At 49.3% G+C, this 19,605-nt stretch overlaps 2 protein-coding genes across 9 annotated transcripts in view; both read left to right on the top strand.

The window, feature by feature from the left end:
- MEI1 (meiotic double-stranded break formation protein 1) overlaps positions 1-11,202 on the top strand; it is a 38,842-nt gene extending 27,640 nt beyond the window's left edge. For 5 of the 6 annotated variants that reach the window (XM_053942499.1, XM_053942501.1, XM_053942497.1 and 2 more), the window contains 9 exons: positions 1,620-1,730; positions 2,291-2,472; positions 4,833-4,914; positions 5,375-5,580; positions 6,285-6,366; positions 8,374-8,480; positions 9,301-9,432; positions 9,600-9,709; positions 10,973-11,201. In XM_053942499.1, coding sequence (XP_053798474.1) covers positions 1,620-1,730; positions 2,291-2,472; positions 4,833-4,914; positions 5,375-5,580; positions 6,285-6,366; positions 8,374-8,480; positions 9,301-9,432; positions 9,600-9,709; positions 10,973-11,018 — 1,058 coding nt within the window. In that variant the 3' untranslated portion in view covers positions 11,019-11,201. Of the gene's footprint in view, positions 1-1,619; positions 1,731-2,290; positions 2,473-4,832; positions 4,915-5,374; positions 5,581-6,284; positions 6,367-8,373; positions 8,481-9,300; positions 9,433-9,599; positions 9,710-10,972 lie in introns of all 6 variants that reach the window. The other variant, XM_053942500.1, reaches the window with a different exon arrangement.
- Positions 11,203-11,562: 360 nt separating this feature from the next.
- Positions 11,563-19,480, top strand: CCDC134 (coiled-coil domain containing 134). 3 transcript variants are annotated; one of them, XM_053942537.1, is made up of 7 exons: positions 11,563-11,639; positions 15,693-15,810; positions 16,680-16,801; positions 17,007-17,091; positions 17,317-17,498; positions 17,728-17,799; positions 18,163-19,480. In XM_053942537.1, the coding sequence occupies exons 2-7, from the start codon at positions 15,708-15,710 to the stop codon at positions 18,286-18,288; spliced, it is 690 nt and encodes a 229-aa protein (XP_053798512.1). In that variant the 5' UTR covers positions 11,563-11,639; positions 15,693-15,707; the 3' UTR covers positions 18,289-19,480. The 3 variants fall into 3 exon arrangements, with proteins under 3 accessions (XP_053798512.1, XP_053798513.1, XP_053798511.1); XM_053942538.1 differs by lacking the exon at positions 11,563-11,639 and adding an exon at positions 12,028-12,048; XM_053942536.1 differs by lacking the exon at positions 11,563-11,639 and adding an exon at positions 14,466-14,963.
- Positions 19,481-19,605: the final 125 nt, after the last annotated feature.

Raw genomic sequence — 19,605 nt, 5'->3', positions numbered from 1 at the left:
GCTTGCTCTTTGTCTTTTGAGAGAAGATTGACCTTGCATTATATTAATGGTTGCTTTGAGATGCTTTCGTAGACAGAGCCTTGTAAAGAGTTATGGTAACTAATTCAGTTAACAAGACCCAGGTTCTCTTCCTCTTGCTTTTATAATACGTTTTTATTGTCTGAAACCTCACAAGGTGGCCAAAGTATTCCCCTGACCATGACATGATTTCAGGGTCAGTGACTGTTGTTGGTTTGGCGCATGACCGCATGGCTGGTGTGCTTCCTGATTCATCCTTTCCTGTCCATTCTTGCTATAACAGTCTTGTGGGATTCAGGCCACAATCTTGTCGTGTTCATCAGCTATCAGGAACCAGCAGTCTAGTGAAACTGGGCTTTCCTTGGAATATGAATCCAGAGTATATGGCCCCCAACCATCTGCATAGCTTGCCCACTCCACCCCAAAGACAGAAGAGCGGGCTGTGTTTGTTTACCATACCATAACCTGCTACCTTGTCTGGTGATCCTTACTTGGCGACTTCTGCCTTCTTACTTGGCTATTGGAGGTTCATACAGGCTGTGAAAAAAGAATAGATACCAAGAGGAAAATTCAGCTGATCCTCTCATCTCTTCCCTGCTCTGACAAATTGGTTTCTCCAGCAGACTTTGAAGGACTATCCCCTTCAATTTGAAATGTTTCATACCTCAGGGATACCTGTGTTGCCCTTGTAAAGAAGCGGCATTTCTCATACATTCATTAGCTGAGGGAACTGGGGGTGTGGAAGAACCATGGCCTCTTGATCCCAGCCCTTTTTAGCTGCTGTGATTTTAAAACACAGCTCAGCTTCTCCCAGGAGTCAGAAGCCTCTTTTGCTCTTGCTTTCTGCTTTGTATTTTTCTGCACAACTGTCTCCCTACCTCAGCCACCCCATTTATTCCCTCCTTGGCCTCCAGACTGTGTTCTCAAGGGGTGGATGTGCAAGACACTCTTCTCTAATGAGGCCTCTTAGATGGAAGGGCCGTGTTGGTGCATGTTTTTTGAGAATTGCTTACTCAAACTGTAAGCTCTCCAAATGTTCTCCAATGGCAGTTTTGCTGAGCCCTGCGATCCTGGATTTCCCTCCCTAACTCTTACTAAACATTGTTGCTAAGTGTTTGGTGGTTACAACAAACATGACATTTTACTCCTAGTGTGAGCAAAGTTGGTGAGAGTGGAGGAGCACAGCTCTCCATGGCTTTCCCCAGTCTGGTCACCATGAGAGACAGTCACATTGTTGTTTATGCTTGTTCTAGTACTAGAATCAAACTCGCACTGTGGAAACAGATAACTCACACTGCAGTTTTTTTCACTGTGGAAACAGATAACCTAAAGTCTATTGCTCTTGGATTCATTACTGCCTAATGTGATATATGCACTCTAATATACCATTTTCAATTCCCCTCCCCACTTCTGCACTCATTCTCCACTGCACTGTCTTCTCTAAAGCAAACACTGTAGAGCAGATGCCTGTTGCTTTGTCTGTGCCATGCTCTGTTTATTTTCACTTTATCTGAATTCCCTCCCCACTGACTGACTTCTTTCATTTGCCGAGGTGCTCTGTTAAGTTGGTGTCCTTGTTACACCTGTTCTTCTGTTTCCAGTCTGTAATCTCTGTGGGAAATGCAATCCAAGGGACACTGACCTCCTGCAGCCATCCTTGAATTTTCTGTACTGGAGCCTTCATCAGACAACACCTTGCAGTCAACAGAGAGGTGAGGGAAGATTGTATTGATTGCTAAGTTAATTTCAGTGAGGTTGTAGCTTGACAGTCAGAGTCTGTATTCTAACTGTCTTAGCAAGTAAGGTGGATGTTTCCCCATCCAGACACAGCATTATAATTAGAGACCATTTCGTACTTTGGATGAGATTTTTTAGGTTGAGGGGTTTGGTTTGGTTTTGCTGCCTTCTGATGATTCAAGAATTGGCTGCTGATAGACAGAATCACTATTTTTCTTGTTCATAAACACAGCAATGGGCCTTTTATACCTAGCTTGAAATATCCTGGTATTGTCATAGTTCAGAAAAATTAAACAATACTAGGGAAAAGCTCTAACTGACTTTTCTATTGTGTTGTTAGCTGATTAGCTGGCTGAGCAGTTGCTTATGCTCTAGGAGATAAATACCAGTAGCTGGACAGCCTCACTCAGATGAGCTGTGGCAGCTGGGCTACCTCACTGAAGCAGGGGTGTGCTCTGCACTTCTGTTGTGCTTGTCAAGCTGGTTTAACCTGTGTCACCCCATCACCCTCTCCGATTATGTTTCTCTTATGCAGCAGTGGCTGTGCTGCTCTCCAATGTGTCCTTGCTAGAACTCCTGCAGAAGGTTTTGGAATGCACCTGGCTGTGGTCCCCTCCTTCCAGACCTGCCTGCCTGTCATCTGAGGATGCCTTGCTGTGCTCTGGATGGCTGTTGGTGGCATCCCTTTTGCTTTATCAGCATCGCTACAATACTGAGGTTAGAACCACTCTAGTGTTCAGAGTCAGCACATGGATAAACCTTAATAATAAATATGTGTGTGTGTATATATATATATATATATATATATGAAAGTATTTTGCTTTGGCCTGTAATCTGATTGTGTTGATTTCTCTTTTGTTATTTTCCACAAGTTATTCCCTGCTGCACCTCTCCAGCAGGACTGGAAGCTAGCATGTCCCTGAAGGTCTGAGACACAAATCATTCAAGAGTTAAAGAAGGGTGCAAATCCTGTGGGGAGAAGTGCATACTCAGCCTTCCTGATCCAAATCACCTTCCCCTTCAGGACAGAGCAAAATAGATTTAAAAACCTTTCTCAAGGGACGACTGGGATGGAAAGGCACAGCTCCCATGTTATAAACTGCTTTTTTGTTACTAAAATGATCAATAGTGGAATAGAACCTATTATTGGCCAGCAAGTGTTCAATATTAGCAAGCTCTTATGAATGTGGGCAGCTGTCATTGTATTTGATGCTTTGCAGTCCAATAAGACTTCTAAGCTGGAGTTGTCAGCTATTAATGGAATTACAAGTTTGAAGGAAGCATTTTCCAATGCCAATACCAAAGAAAATGTTTCCTTTTGAAGTATCTACCCAGACCTCTCTTGATGTGGAGTTAGAGAGGATGTCATGAGTTGTGAGCACTGCTCTTGCAGTTATGCCCAGCAGAGTGTGCTGTTTGGAGTTGGTAAGCCTGTTTACAGATGATAAAATCACATTAAGGACATGGATGCATGTGCACAGAAAAGCAAGAATTGGATTTCTAATGCTGAGGGAAGATGTTTTCCAGATCACCAGCCCAGACCAAGTCTGCACCCATTACTTTGTTAGCCTGCAACCTCTGCTTAGGGCTTAGAGCATGATACTCGTACAGACTGTCAGCTGTGGGAATGCAGCCTGGCCCTGCTCTGTGAGCTGCTAAGTACAGCCTGCCTTCTCAGTTTCTAAGTCAGGGCTGTGTCTGGTGCTGTGCCAGTCCCAAACAACGTTCTAGTGTCAAATGTCAAGTATTGAGCTTCATCTTCTGGGAGTGATGCTCTCAGCTCATATTGATCCTTGAAGTGCAATCATTTAGCAGCTTATAAGCCTGTTGCTTGGTTTTATCAATACCACTGGCTTGATGTGCTTTGATATACATCTCAGAAATGTTTTTGCATCAGAGATGAGGACAGAAACTGCAGATACAGCTGGGAAGTGGAAATAGTTCAAGACTGCTTCAATGTTTCTAATATTCAGCTTTTCTAATTGTCAGTGTTTCTAATCTTCTGTTGAAGGGGAAGAAGCAGAAGAGTAACTTCTTTTGCTTCTTTCTGCCGTTCAGTGTAGCTAGAGCTGCACAAAGCATCCTGGAGACTCTCATAAGAGCACCTTTGTGGCTGTGAATGTGAGCTGATGATGGGCTGTCTCCCTGAGTCTGCAGTTTTTTAGAGGAGAACAGTGGCTTCAAGAAATAAATGGCTGCATTCATCTCAGGCTGATGTTAATAGTGAGGATTTGTCTGGCCATAGCCAACTTACATTTTAACTGTGTTACTGCTGCTGGCTTTACCCTGTGAATAAGCAGGGCTCATGGATGGCAGGCTATTAGAGGCTTTGGCTTGTCAGTTCTAAGATGAGTAGCCACTGCCACCATGTTGCAGGAGCTACTCCTAGTTCTCTTTGGAATATTTCTCTCTTCGAAGAGTATTTAAAGGAATCAGCCCTGTGATCCTTATGCCTGCCTTCCCATATCAACTCTCTGGCTTGTTGAAGAGTTTTAACTTTTCTGGTGTTCTCTGAGGCTTCATGCCCTTGCTCTTGAATGACTGTTCTGTGAAGGAAACAATGTATTGCAGATTTCCCTCGCAAGACAATGGTTCCTATTTCACTTAGTTCCCAAGTCCCTAAACTCCTCTGCCACTTTCACCCATGCAATGGTTCCTATCCCTGGGCTCTTGGCAGGCCCCAGCTCCAGCAGGCAAGGACAGCTTCTGGCCACTGCTGGTTTTTGACTGCTTGGCTCCTCAGTCTTGCTGCCTGGCTCTGTGGCTAAGGTAGAGCCACCTTGATGGTGGCTGTTTCTGCCACGTCATGTGCTTGGCAGGCTGACAGCCGCATGACAGAGGTCCTGCAGGGAGTAGTGACAACAAGACTCTGGTTTGGAAGCTGTGCAGCTCAGGCTAGTGGTGAGGGAAACATGTGGGTCCAATGATGTAACTCTCCCTTCTGTGTCAGCCCCCTGAAACCCTGTTGCTGTTCCCTTGGTTTTCAGTGGACATCACCGGATACTGTCTAAGAACAAGAAGTACTTTCTATCTGCTCCAAACCAGCACTTTTTCTCTTCTATTTAATTCTCTTCTAGGTTCACCAGACACTCTCTGTAGACCTTACAGAAGTCCTGAATGCAGTCATCTTCAGGAATAAGAAGCCAATCCTGCTGTTAGGTATTTTGCATCTGTTAGGGGGATTTGTCTGGAAGCAGCCACTAGTACCATTATACAAGCAACAAGGGAGAACTGGTGACTATGGAATGGGATGGTGGGGGTGCTGGAGGGAATCTGGAAACTTTGGTCCATATGACTTTGTAAATGTGTAACTACTGGTGAGAAGGGGCAAAAGGGAAGTTCTGTAGTTCTTCTGTGTTGGGACAGATCTTCTTTGGAGGTTGGTAGTGACATCTGGAACTGGCTGTGAACTGTGTTCGTGTCTCAGGGAAGGAGAACAAAGAAACTTATGTTGCCATTCCTGTTTACAGCTGTCAGCAGCTGCCAGACAACTCTGGTGGGCTATTAAGCTCACATTTTTGTCTCGTCGCCCTCTCCCATGCTATTGTACAGGCACCAACACAGAGGGTAGAGCAGAGAAAAACACTGACACACACTAATAAGCATCTTCCCTGTCTAGTGAGCATCATGCAATTCCTGAGAGCCGTTCTGCGACAGAACTTCTCCTCCTCCCTGCTGGTGATTGTTAGCCAAAACACAGCCCCAAGTGCTGCTCAACCACAGCCATCATCACTGCAGGACAGTGCCTTGCACCCCCTTGCCATGCAGCAGGTCTTCTCGCTTGTTGTCAGTCTGCAGAACCTTCTGGTGCATGTCCAGTTGCAGGTATATAAAATATGACTTTTGGAACAACAGTAGTGCTGGGCTTCAAGCAGGAGCATTAACCTGAGGAGAAACCACCCTGCTGCAGATTCAAAGGGGCTGCCTGCTTTTTGTTCTTCTCCCTGCATTTTCCACCTCTTACAGATCTGTGTTGAGGAGGAGGGAAAATGCTCTTGCTGCAGCACAGTGCAGTGAGAAAGAAGGTAAATCAAGCTATGCGGTGCTCCCTGCTGCTCAACTGAGTAGCTGAAATTCTGTGTACTAATGACAATTTCTGTCTTCCCATCTCTTTCTCTGCAGGAATGCCACATCCATAGGGACAGATGTGGGAAATGTATAACAAATCCCAGTCCATCCCCCATGCCCCTGACAAGGTGCTTTTGGGGGTAGTGAGTGCATCAGCATACATTTAACTTGCTCAAGTGATGCTGGGCTCCAGGGCTAATACATGAGTTTCTGTTTAACTCTTAAGCTGTGTTGGGCTCCTATCTTTATTCTTTGGAGGCTGTTACTTATTATTTTTAGTCTCAAAAGAAGTAGTTGTATCTCTGTCTGGCTCCTTGGTGTGACAGATAATTTGCAGCACACTGCATTCCTTGAAGGAGATTAAAGGTGTTATTTTCCTGTGCTGCATGCTCTTCTGATCCTGACACTTCATGAAATTTCCTCTTGCAATAGCTCTTGACTTTTTTTTCTTTCTATTCCAGAAAGACTTGCTTCTTTCTCCGGCAGTAGTTGCCTGCCTAGAAACCTTAGTGGAATATCTGTATGTGAAGAACCAGGATGTTGGTAAAGTCTTCATGCTCTTTCTTCTCCTAGTTCCCCTCCTGCAGGGATTTTGAGCTCTTTGTTCTCTATCCAGTAGCACTGTAGGAAAATGTGCTATCAGTTTATGCCAAACAAGAAAAATTATTTGGGTGCCTAAAGTTAATATTGTGCTTTGTGGGAATGAGATCACAGGGCCTGGCTCCCCTGCAGGCGTGAACCTTCACTTTGGCTCTGGACACCAAGGTGCTTTCCAAAAGGCAAAAAGTAGTTCTCCAACCCTGTAAGAGGGAAATGTTTGGGAATGGAAGGAGTATAGGAATCGTCTTTGACCTTCAGGCCAATTGTATCAAACCTTTAGACCATAAGCATATGGGAGGGAGGATCTGAACATGATATGTCTTACCAAAAGGACAGTGTTGGTCATAGTCTGGCCTTGAAGGAAGGGAGGGGAGATCTGGGTACTAGGCAGCCTTAGGGAATGGAAGATGGAAATTCTGGATTTCCAGGGGTGAATTCCAACCTTGGTTTCCAGAGTGCATGTCAGACCTAATGCATACCATGTTTTCAGTATAACGTAATATGACTGCGTTGTACAGCTGGGGGGCAAGAATAGACCCTTCTGCTTATTGTCAGCCTCCTGCCACAAAGTCCAGGTGCTGGCTCTGTTCTTAAACCAGAAAGTTCTCTGTACCCTGACCTGTTCACTGCAGTTGTTTAAACACTAATAGAGAAGGGAATGGAGTGAATGAACACCAGGCAAAAGGAACACTGGTGGGAGAGAGGAAGTGGTTGGATAAAGATGTAATACTGCAGATGAATGCAGCCAGTAGCTGAAAGGAGGCTATTAAAAGGCTGAATTAAAAAAAAAAAAAAAAGTTATGGGGAGGCTCTGCTGATTTGGGATTTAACTAATGAAATGCTGCTGCAGCAACAGCTGAACCTGTCACTTAGGCTGTTGTGGTGCTGAAGTTCATATCAGCATAACATGAGTCTCCTTATTCCAAGCAGAATGATGGTCATAGCTTTATTTGGCTTAAAGATGCAAGAAGACTGAAAAGAGTCTGTCCTGGACTCTGCCTCTAGGAGTTGACTCACTTGAGGCTTTCTAAAACCCTCTTTTGATCCAGAGATATTTCCAAATGTGCAGAGCAGGTTCATGCACAGTGCTGGTACTTTCTCATTTTCCCCAGATGAAAGATATGCCCAAAATATTTTACATTATTTTTCAGTGTTGTTTTCCTATAGAAAAGATTCTTGTAGTGGCAATAGGGAGGTTATGTGACTGCCAGTGGAAAAGAGACCTTTTCAACAATCTGAGTTGCTATGGTATAACAAGTTATATCAGCTGATTTATTTGTCCATCTCATGCTCCTAACCTGTAATAAATACAAGGTAATAACATTTTAATTTCAGCATTCAGTGAAAGACTTCATGCCATCATAGCCTTATGGTCTTACCTAATACATGTTATGTTATCGTTTATGTTCTTTAGTAAGAACATTTTCTCTACTCACTGCATTGCTACCATCAGCCTGGCTGGTCCCCATAGTCCACTGTCTGATGCAGATCCAGCCTCAGTTTGTTCGGCTTCTGTTACAGGGCTTTTCTTCATTACCCAAAGTGTATTCTGCAGCTAAATAAAAACTGAGGTTAGGAGAGTTGTCCTCATATTGAAACTGGAGGGTATTATTTTTAAACCCCCAGGCTAAAGATATTCTCTCACTGTTTTATATATGACATACACCCCAGGAGAAGGTTTCTCTTCCTGTACCAGCACAAAGATGGACAATATGTATTTTCTGCTTTGAAAAGCTATTAAGCTTTTGTCCTCTTGACTGAACTCTTGCCCAGAGAGTGACAGATTAAAAAGCAAGTAAGAACATTGCAAAATATCCCCTTAGTGGTTCACAGTGTGGGGTCTAGGAGAGAAAACTTGGGGTCAGTATTGAAGACTGTCCTTAGCTGGGTTCAGCCTGTCACTTTGGCGGTTTTACAGCTGTCTTTGATTGGTTTCTCCTTCTCTTCCAGCTCTGCACGTTGCTTCACAGCCGTGGCACCGATTCCTGCTCTTCACACTACTCAGCGGGGGCCAGAAGTCCTTTCTGCAGCCAGAAGTTCTCAGGCTGATGACTTTGGTGAGCAGCAGAAGGGTGGGCTGTTCCCCATCTTTCCCAATATGTTGGTACAATGCACGTGGCCTGGTTATTAGTAGTTAACCTGCTATGCAGCACAGTCTCTGATACTGCTGTGGCTTTGCCTGGGACTGTATTCCTGCCCTGTATTAATAGTGATACTTTCAAATGAACTTCCACACCCTGCAGAAACTGGCTGCTGTAAGTGAGCACCTCCCGTTCTTCTGGTGTTGGTAACATTTATTTATATCATCTAGGATCCCTGGGGAGGAGAGGGGAAACTTGCAAAGAACAGGCAACTGCTGTTACCAGTCAGGGAGCAAGTTGGCTGCTTGGCATTGCAGCTTGTCTCCCATCTCGACCTTACAGACCTGACTTTTCAGGACAGGAAGTTAGTGCAATATTCTACCCTGCTGTATGTGGGGTCCGTGGGCTAGAGGGGGAATGTGATCCTACCTAGCAGAAATACTGAAGATACATCCCTCATGGCAGTGAATGAGAGGAAGGAGTTATGAAAGTGAACCTTCCCCCTCCAAATATAAGATGGGTCTGTGAGTATTTACTGTACTTATTTCAGTTTTAAAGGGTTACTTCATTTATTTTAGTTCCTTCCCAGCTTAAACCAAAATAAGTCTGGCTATAAATCAGAGCACCATCAACATAGATACTTGTACTGGTTCCATTAGAAGTGGTATAAAAATCAGGCCTGTGGTTATGGTGCTGCAGTAATGGTACACAGAAGTGGTCTTTGTAAGTGATGAGTCACTGTTGCACTCTGTGGCTCTTCCACTATTTAATGTCTCTATTTTTTCCTTTGTTCAAGTTTGTGAGATATCAGAGCAGCAATATTATTTCTCAAAAAGAAATTAGCCAGATTATTCAGGAGGCAGCAGAAGCCAACATAGCAGAGCTGCCTGAGGCCACGTCTCATGCTCTTCACCTCTTTCTTTCTCAGGTAAGAGAGCAGTGACTGCTTAGGAAAACAAGAAGGGAATCTCTAGGTGTTTGCTTTGGCCTTTGAAGATCTCATTGGTCTGTGTGGAGATGAGGGAGGAAGTAGAAGAAACAAGCCCAACAGTTTTATGTTGTTCTGGAAATCATTCTTTTTTTCTGATCCCTCAGATTCAGAATAGTCATTACCAGGTGGAGCCAGAACAGTTAGGGATCATTCAGACCTTGCTGGATCGCCTCTTGGGACAGAGGACCATGTGTGTAAAGCATCAGGACATTGTGTATCCTTTGATAGCTAATGTGTGTGGCAGGTGTAACAGAGGTAGAAGGGATACTTAATTTGCTGCTGCTTCTCTTGTTCCAGCTGAAGGCAAACAAAATTGAAAAACTGAGTGGTTTCTATACTTGGCTAACTGTGGGATGAAAGACTTCATCATATCCTAATCTGAGAAGACATCTTGGAAATGAGGAGACAGCTGGGATTAAAGAAGGCTCTGTGTGCTGGGCTTGCATTCATCTATAAAGCAGAGGTGGTCTGATGAAAGGGTAACAGGCTTGGGAGCCTCTGACTTCAAAGCAGTAACAATCCCTGTTGATTTCCCTGGAGGATGAGCAATGAGTTAATCTCTGTTTGCATGCCATCTAGTGCCAGTATGCCCATGAAGTAGTGGAAACCTAAATATGACTCAGGCACTTTCCAAATGCAGAGAGCATTTGGGAACCACTGAGTGGAATTACCAGATTTTATTCTGTTTGGCCCTAGAGTCTGCCACTGCAAACTAAATCCTCTTCTCTGGCAATGGAGGCAGAGGCCACTCCCAGATGCCTTGTGGAGAAAGAGGGAACCTGATGCAGTATGGTTTTTTTTCTCAAACTTTTTTTTTGCCTTCCTGTTTTCATCATGCTGCATTGCCTCAGACGTGTAGCAGTGATGGAAGTGGCTGTGGCAGTGATTTCCTGTGGGTGTGGGGGCTTCCTTCACTGTAGGGCACTGTCATCAGCCATGTGTAGGGTATGTGGTGGGTGAGATGTTTGTCCTGTCAGGAGTAGCTTGTCCTCATGCTTACCCCTAGTGTGATATTACTGCTCTGTTGTGGAACAGTCAGAGGGAACGTTGTCGTGGTGGAGGCCATTGAGCCCCATGAAGTCCCTCTCCTGTACAGGGACGAAGGAATTTGGATGGGAGGTTTTGTTACATTCCTGAAGTTACTTTTAATTTCTGATTTATTTCATGTATTAAGAAACCTTCAAATTTTGGTGGTTAGGAAGGATCTTAGATGCACTTGAAATGCAGCAGTGGGGCTATGTGAATAACATAGGCATGGACATGGACAACAAACTCCTCTGGTCAAAATGGAGCTTTAACTTTTCTTCAGGTTTATTTGCTGACACTGATGTTTCTCACCTGTGTTGGGAGTGGGGTCCCATGGCTTGGGGAGGGTTGGTTTAGTAATGAAAACTTCCTGTCAGTGATATGTCAAATGTGGGAATTCCCATAGCGTGCATGCCTTTCCTTTGGTTTCCACTCATGCTGTCAATGACAGATGTCTGGGAAGTGTGGCAGTGTCCCTCTCGCACATTGGAGACTGAAATGAGAAGATGCAGTGCAAAGAGCAGAGGAACAAAGCAAGAATGTAGCAGGAGACCCCATCCTGCCATTCATCCCAGTGAGTAGTAGGGAGAAGATGGACAAAGGAAGTTACTTGTTGCTCATTTTGAGAAAAAGGTTTGTTGAAATTAAAAAAGTTCTGTTATTGAAACGGCTCAGTTTCCCCTTCTGTGGGATAAGGTTTGGTTGATGCCCTTGATCTATCAAAATACAGACCTGCCTGGAGAAACGATGTCGTACAGGGATGCTGTGGGAGAGGTGCTCTGCTCACTGCCCTTGGCTCATGAGGCTGCGGGATGGTCCCTTTGCTCTGGGCTGGAAGGGGCGGCGGGGACTCAGCCAGAATCCCGGGGGAAGCAGATACACTACGTGTCTAATAGGGATGAGAAGGCTTCTTCCAGGTCACGAGTGACCCCCTTCGACTACAGCCCCAGCCGCCGCTGCCCTGCTGCCTCCAGACCCTCCAAGTGCCTGCCGGGGCGGGGCGGGGGCTCAGGAAGTGACACGGCGGGGCGGAGCGGCGAAGCGGCGGTGGCGGCAGCAGCAGCAGCAGCATGGCAGCGCGGCGGGCGTGAGCGCCGGCCTCGGCACCCGGCCCGCAGGTGGGGGACCGGCCGCGCCGCCCGGGAGCCATCCCCGCCCCCGGAGGCCCAGCGGGGCCGTGGGGGGGGGAGCTACCCGGCCGTGGCGGGGCAGGAGGGAATGGCGGGAGCAGCCCTGGGGCCGCTCCGGGGCACCGGGGTACGGGGTGGAGGTGGCCGGTGCTCCCCGAGCGAGACCCGGCAGGGGCCCCCCATCCCGGGCAACCGGGATTGCCGATGAGCGGGGCGGGCAGTGCGGCCCCGGAGCACCTCTCTGGACCTTGGGTTAAAGGGCTGTGCCCGACGGGCTCTGCCTGCCATCGCCACCTGCTCGCCCCGCGCTGGAGCCGCGGGAGGAGCGGACCGTCCCTCGCCGAGGGTTCGCGTCCTGCGGTGTGACGCCTGCTACGTCCACTTGACACGGCTCCGGGTGGGTTTCCCGTAGGGCGGCCGGGGTAGGTTCGGCTGGTCCCCTTTCCACCGTCCCTGTGGGATTGCCTTTACTTTCAGCGGAGCTTGCGGGAGAATCCTCATCTCCTGTGCCAGCGGCCGCCCGAGCCCCTCAGGGTGCTTCTTGAACCCCTCCGGCGCGAGGGTGGGCTGGAGCGGACCCATTCCTGCTGGAAATCACAGCAGGAAATCGGGTTTGCCAAACCGTGTGGTACGCGAGCTTCTGGGCTTAGTGGTTGGGAGACTTTGGAGGCGAGCAGGTGTAAATGGCCAGTAGTGTTTCAACTGAAGCAGCTGGTCCTGTAAGCCCCATATAGATATGTCCTCCTAGAGGAAGTCTGAGCAGAGGTGTTTGATTTCTGAAGCTTTTGGCTCATCTGTAACAAAAGATTAATCCTCATCTGTTTGTTGGAGGAGCGCCTCGGGAATGGATTAATGGGGCAGGGAGTTTTCATTCCTTGTTTTGCCACAGCATGCTCCTGGTGAAGGATGATGCTTTTCCCCCTGCATTTCAGTGCCTGCAGAGGGGAAGTAGGGGGGTCATGCAAAAGTTTCTCCTGGGAACCAAATCATTGCAGCGTGGCTCTGCCTTGCAAGCTCATTAAGTGAATAAATCTCAGGGATGCTTGGTTCAGATGGGGCTCCTGCAGGAAAATTTATAAAGTAATTGAAAACATTTTAATGGGAAGTACTAACCATCTATTACATGGCATCTGTTGTCATGTCTTTGGAAAAACACATCTAAATTAAGAGGTTGATAGACAGTGAGACAGACTGGTGGGCTTGCTGCTGAAACAGCCAGCTGGCCAGGGCTGCAAGGCAATGTTGGTGGAAACTCCTTTCCATCTGTAGCATCAGGCCAGGCCCTGGTTCCCTGGACTGCTCTGGGAGCGTCAGGCAGAGCTGTCTCTGGCAGAAATCAATTCAGGGAGGAGCAGGGAGGGAAGATAGGAGCAGCTCTGCAGTGTTTGTGTCTCATCTCATCCCTCAGCAGGTGTGAAGACATGAGACAGAGTTTGTGGGGAAGAACATCTGCAAGGAGCTTTGCCATCTCTGCCATTACATAGTGTGCCCTGGAGAGAAAGGAATGTCCTCTGCTGTTAAAATGGGGTGAAATTGCCAGGGCAGTGAAAAGAACTAAATCTGAGGTGGTCCCACATGGCGTCAGCGGCCCTGAGTTTCTTGTGGGTGAGAGAAACAACCGGGCCCTGCTTCATTTTCACCGGCTTGTTTCAGCCCTGATGGCCAATGACAAATAAATAGCTCTGATGTGAGAATGAGTGACAGCAGATCAGATGAAAAGGTGATGGGTTTCCAGTATGGTGTGGTTCTCCAGTCCTCTACTTCTGACCCGTCTCATGGGACAATCTTTAGGGCTGGTGTTAGGAGGATCTGAATACATTTGCATTGAAAACATTGACCCTCCCTACCCCAGCATTTGCTGTTGTGTCTCTGAAAAAGCCCATCGCTGTTGCGAGACTCGGAAGCAGCCAGGCGGGCTGGTGGCCCTTGTGCTGCAGCAGCTGGCTGGTCAGCAGCTGCCTTGGCTGAGAGCTGTGCTTTGCTCTGCTGCTGCCTGGAACAGGTTTTTTTGCAGCTCATCTTCCCCCTTGTTGCACCTGTGGAACATCTTACAGCCACCCAACTCCAGTGTTGGAAATGGGGGATACTGCAGCCCCTGTCCTAACCAGGCATGCTGGGACTGCCACAGGCACTGTGGCAGAGCTGTTGTGGGCAGCATTTCTGCTCTTTGCCTTCCAGCCTGGTCTGGAGGCCACTGGCTACCTCCAGTTCCTCTTTCCATTTCTTCATGAGCATGGTAAATAGCCAGCCAATCCTTATGTGGTGGTATGTGTGATCCAAGGGGCAAGCAAGAGCCTGGTCCCAGGGCAGTTGCTCTTTCTGCTTTTGCGTTGCTGCATTTCCTCCTCCCTGAGAGCCTGGGAGGTAGTGAGCAGCTGGGGGGCTCTGCAGAGGGGAGACCTGCGCCACCTCGCTGAGCCAGGCCCTGGGTCCTTGGGTCATGGTTTTTGGCAGGGTGAAGCAGTCTCTTGGAAGCTGACCAGGCTGGTAGGTCCAACAGAACATCTGTTTGCCTGTGCTGGAGAATTTTCTTCACAACTGTGGCTTGTTGGTGTGCTTTGTGGCATCCAGGATGGCTGGAATGTGGCTTAAGCCTCACACCACAGTGGAAAGAGGGGACAGACCCCAAATCTGGCATGGGGATTTGTGCTGCTGTCCTGGCTCCGCACTGTGTCAGAAACATGGGGCATGTTGCTGAGCCCACACCAGGGGCAGTCATGTCTTCGTCAATAATGCTGGTTGTATTTACTCTGGCCTGTTCCTTTACAGTCTGTTCCTTTTACGAAACACAACAGCAAAATATTTCATAGGGTTTCTCATGTTTGTCTGACACTGTTCCCCTGCCTTTGCCAGGGGTGTGAAGATGCTTGGCTTGGCCTCAGCAGGAGGTACATGGTGGGAGCTGCTGCTGATCCTTGCAGGGCTGGAATAACTGCTGGTGCTGCCTGCTTTGCTTCTTTCATGGGCTTGGAGTTGAAGAAATGGTATTTGTTTAAAAAAAGAAAAGCAACAAGAAAAGAAGAAGAAGGGATTTGGTTTTGTTTCAGTGTTAGGGCATTACAGAGACAGGTTTGGCTGGGCAGGCAAACTCGGACTCAAGAGGGCAATGGGTCATAGGGTGAGGTCAGCTCTGGTGGCCTTACACATCTGCCTTTCCTTCGGGAGCAGGAGGTGGCTCAGATGCCTCTGAAGGAGCTGATACTTCTGTAATTGCCAGTGGCCTGTGCTCAGCTCCCTGGAAACCTTGTGCCTGAGGACAGACCACCCTGAGTTCTGCTGCCTGGGGACTGAGCTGTTGCTCTTCTTTTCCAGGTATAGACTGTCCAAGAGGATCCTCATTCTCAAGGACCTTTTCCTCCAACCATTGACTTTGTCTGAGGGACCTTTGTGGTCAGGAGCAGCTCTGCCCAAGGGCATCCCTGCAAAGCCTCAGATGCTGCCTGGGAAGGGATTTGTTTGGGGGGAGGGGGAGGTTACCACCGGGTCACTCAGCTGTTGTTTTTTGGTGTGGGACCTGCAGGTGGCACCCAGCTTGTAGTGAAGGAAAGGGTCCAGGTACCAATACCCCAAGTGGTGAGGGGAGGTCACTGAACTGGTTGCACTGGGACTTGAAGGAGAGATGGACTTCAACCCCTCAGTGATCCTTCTCTTCCTTCCAGACCTGCTGTTGTGGTTGTTGGGCTGCTCTGCCTCACAAACCCAGCAAAAACCTAGCTATTATTTTTGGAAGAAGGGGTAGGACTTACATTTTCTGTTGGGTCAGTGCTGGGTCAGATGCCTGGGGCTGGCAGTGCAGGCAGGTAAAGAGAAGAGGGGAGATCAGGGCTTCACTTGCAGGGGAGAACAAGCTGGCTGCAGCATCACCATGTGGCTCTGCTCTGGCCACTGTATCCCTCAGACCCCTCATGGGGACAAGGGAGAGGTGGGCAAGGACCCTGGTGCTAAGAGCAGTATGCCATCGGTTCCAGGTGGCATGTGTGACTTCTCATTTTGCTAAGTCTCCTCACTGATCATTGGTTTTGTTGGTCTGTTTTCTTCCAGGCTGCAGTGGCCAACATGGATTTTCTCATCATCTGCCCCTTTCTACTGGCCTTGCTGCTGTGCCAGGGCAGCTTCACAGACCTGGAGAAACAGAGAGTAGACTCTGGCTTGGAAATCTGTATCCTCGGCAGCCTGCCACTCGTGACCACATATGCACTAGTGGCTACGGAAGCTCAAGGGAGCACATGCACAGGGAAGGGGTCAGAGACCATGGAAAGGAGCACAAGGAAGAGGAAAAGAGAGGATCCAGAAGCACTGGGAAGTTGCTGCTTTGTCCTTCTGTAGAAGGGCTTTAGCCAAGCTCCTGGGCTTGCTAACCAAGTGCCTGGCTTGGTGCAAGAGCAGAAATGGCAGTGATGCCTGGTGGTCTTTCTGCTCTATTATGCACATTTCCCAGTCTGCTCTTGGAAGTGGCATGGCCAGCCAGAAGGCAGAGCACACCTGCACGTCTCAGTGCTTTGGGGTCACCAACTGGGATGGTGGAAGAGGACTCCTCTGCTTGTGGCACTTAGTCTCCTCTGTGCCACAGGCACTTTTTGCCCGTGAGGAGGTGAGCTAATGCAAGCCCTTCTTAGCACACATCCCATGGTGAACAGGCAAAGTATGAAAAAATGAGTATGTGGAGACCCATGGGGAAGGTGGCTGTGGCAAGCACATTTCTCTCTGTGCACCTCAATGAAAAATCCTGAGAGAGAGAGAAATGTGCTTCCCACAGGTGGCAGTTCATGTTCCTCCTCCAGCCCATTAGCCAGAGCATAGACTGGCAAGTGGAAAGCTCCCCACAAGGTCTCAGCATTGTTAAGGGCCCTGCTGGGGTGTTTGGGCAAGGGGTTCACTGGAAATCTGTGTTTCATCCTGGCTCAGGTACTGCCCCTCAGACACCTCATGGAGAACTGGGAGGGCTGGGATGGTGCCAGAGGCTCTGTGGAGGGGGGAGAGCACCAGTGTGGTGGGAGAGTGTCAACAGTGCCCTTGACAGTGGTGCAGATAAGAAGCTGTTTGAGGTGAAGCGCAAGGACCAGATGAATGCTCTGAAGAACTTGATTGAGCTCAATGACGTCAACCAGCAGTACAAAATCATTGACATCATGCTCAAGGGACTCTTCAAAGTAAGCCACAGTGCAGGCTGCACTCTGAGCCCACATGGGTGGGCAGAAATGGGAAGGGTTGGGGGCTTCTGTGGAGTGTGTGGCAGGTGAGCTTTTGGACCTGAAGGGAGGATGCCATGGAGTTTCAAAGTGGGGCAGCTGTGGCAGCACCTCCAGGGGCAGGGCAAGGCTGGCAGGACAAAGCAGTGACCAAGAGCTTTGGCAGGTGCTAGAGGACTCCCGTGCTGTCCTTATTGCTGCTGATGTGCCTCCTGATGGGCCCTTCCCTCAGGATGAGAAGATAAAGGATGGTATGTCCTCTCTTGCTTTTACCCCTCTCCTTTTTCTGGTGCTCTGGTGCACCACAGACATTCTTTGTGGGACCAGTGCTGGATACACAGGTACAAAACCCCTGTGTATCCAGACCAGACCTAGGCTGGTCCCTGTCTGTTGGGGACCCTATTGCTGCCTCTCTGACCACTTCATGCTGGGGAGCCCTCAGCCTCTGCTGATGGAGCTGGTGGCTGTCCCCACAGCATACTCTCATGTGGTGGAGAACACTGCCTTCTTCGGGGACGTCGTCCTGCGCTTCCCCAAGATTGTGCACCACTACTTCGATCGCAATTCCAACTGGAACAGCCTCATCCGCTGGGGCATCGGCTTCTGCAACCTGACGGGTGTGTTCGAGCAGGGACCCCACTCCCAGGTCCTGCGGCTGGTATGGCTCTTCGTCCCCCCTGCTGTGCCCCCTCTCTGCTGCTAGGCTGGGGGAGGTGAGGGTTTTGGGGTAAAGGGAAGGCAGGGGCCCCCCATGTCTGGGGGCTGTCCTTGAGCTGAGGGATGGGGGAAGAGCATAGAGGGGACTGGTGGGAGAGTAGGTGACCCTGGTCACACAGTTGCAAGCAGGAGGCACCACTCCCCAGTGAGGTCTCCCTTTTGCTCTGCAGATGGCTCAGGAGCTAGGAATCAGTGAGAAATCGCCCGATTACCGCAATCCCTTTAAAACGGACCAGTCAGAGGTAAGATGGCAATGCTGCCAGCTTGTCTCGTGGGCTTCCCCATCCGTGTTGCGGCTCCAGGCAGCTGGCTGGGGAATGGAATGGGTGGCTTGTGGGAAATGGCCAAAAGCCCCTGTCACTGAATAAGCATGGCTGAAACACAAACACTGAATTCCCCATCTGTGCTCTACTTTGGGCACCTGGTGCCCTCCCTTGTGTGGTCACCTGTCTCATGGTTGGGCTCTGTTTGCCTCGTGCTGCATCTGTGCTCAAAGCTCCCTGGACTGTGAGGCTTGTACACTGGCTTTGGTGGGTTTGGAGGGGTTGTGCCTCTGGGAGGCTGTGGATGCTGTGCCATGCTGACCCCTTGCTGTCAACCCACAGTTTTTCCCCAGTGCTGACACCTTTCAGAAGGCGCTGCGGGATGAGGAGAAGAGGAGGAGGAAGGAAGAGAAGCGGAAGGAGATCCGCAAGGGCCCACGCATCTCCCGCTCACAGTCGGAGCTGTAGCTGGAACTTGTGCCTTGCAGTGGGGGTGACACCACTGGGACACAGAGCGGCTTGCTCCCTTTTTGGCAGCTTTGGGCCGGTGCCTGGCCGTTCCCTTTCCATTTGTGCAGTGGGTTTTGTTTTGTTGCCTTTTGTTTTTGTTCCGTGGAGGTTGCTTGCTGGTGCTGGTTGCCCCAAAGGGGCTAAAGTGGGATATCCCTTCTGCAGAGGTAAAGCACAGACAGGGCAACGCTGGAGCCATCCCCTGGTCAGGGTGTTGCTGCCTCTGGGGAAGTGGGGTGTGGGGGACACCTCTCTGACATTTCCCTCCTCACTGCAGCACACCCCACGCTGAAGGTGCCTCCTCCAACACGGGTGGGCTGGGGCATATGTCACACCAAACAGCCTCATGAGCAATGCCGCTTCTCTCAGTTTTGCTTTTTGTTTAGTTAAACGGGTGATCCCACTGGCACCCCCCACTGGGTTCTACCTGGTCTCTGCACAGCTGCTACCTCTGCCAGGTCAGACCTTCCCTTTTTCCAGCGGCTGTTTCGCCAAGCAATGTGTGTTTCATTGTCCAGATGTAGTTGGAAATGCTGATGGCAGCTGTTCCTGGCCCATGGCATCTTGGGGCCACTGCAGGTCCCACAGAGGTTCCCACAGAGAGGCAAATGCCCAGTGAATTTTTGGACAGGAGGAATTTCGGTACTTAGCCTCTTTGTAGCCAGTGGGTGGCTGCAGCGCAAGCAATGCTGATGCTGAAGATGCTGGGGAACTAGCCCTGAGCCACTGAGAGCCTGTCCTGCAGCCCATGCCCCATCCCTTCTCTTTGGGGCTCATCCTCTCTAAATGAGTCCCCAAAGCCCCTTGTCAGAGGGCAGCCAGATGAGGGCGTGTGGTGATAGCAGGGCCAAAGTAGGGAGGGAGACAACTTGAGGGGCTCCCATGGGGCCAGAGGTGAGGGGCTGGCCCAGGACCTGACACAGCCACCCTGTGATTCCTCACCTGTGCTAATGACCTCACACCAGAGCAGGCTCTTGCTTCCCCAAGGAGCTGGTTCACTGTGTCAGGCTGGCAGCATCACAGCCTTTAAGGAAAGGGAAACGTCCCGGATTTTTTGACAGCAGAGCCAAATCCCTCCATTGAGGGGAGGGGGGTGGCAATGGGTGCATTTGGTTTTTCTTGAATAAAATTGACTTTATTTTTTTCTTAAGTAGAAGAATCCTGGCTCTTGCTCCCGTTCCTCGTGGGAGCGGGTGTATGCCAGAAAGCGTCGAGGCTGGCCCCTCAGGCGGTGAGGGTCCGTGGGCGCTGCAGAGAGAAGGACAAACCCCCTGC

Source organism: Vidua chalybeata, chromosome 5, assembly GCF_026979565.1.
Source record: "Vidua chalybeata isolate OUT-0048 chromosome 5, bVidCha1 merged haplotype, whole genome shotgun sequence".
NCBI classification, from domain to species: Eukaryota; Metazoa; Chordata; class Aves; order Passeriformes; family Viduidae; genus Vidua; species Vidua chalybeata.
Note: the sequence above shows the minus strand (reverse complement) of the source record. Positions and strands in the feature narration are given on the sequence as shown.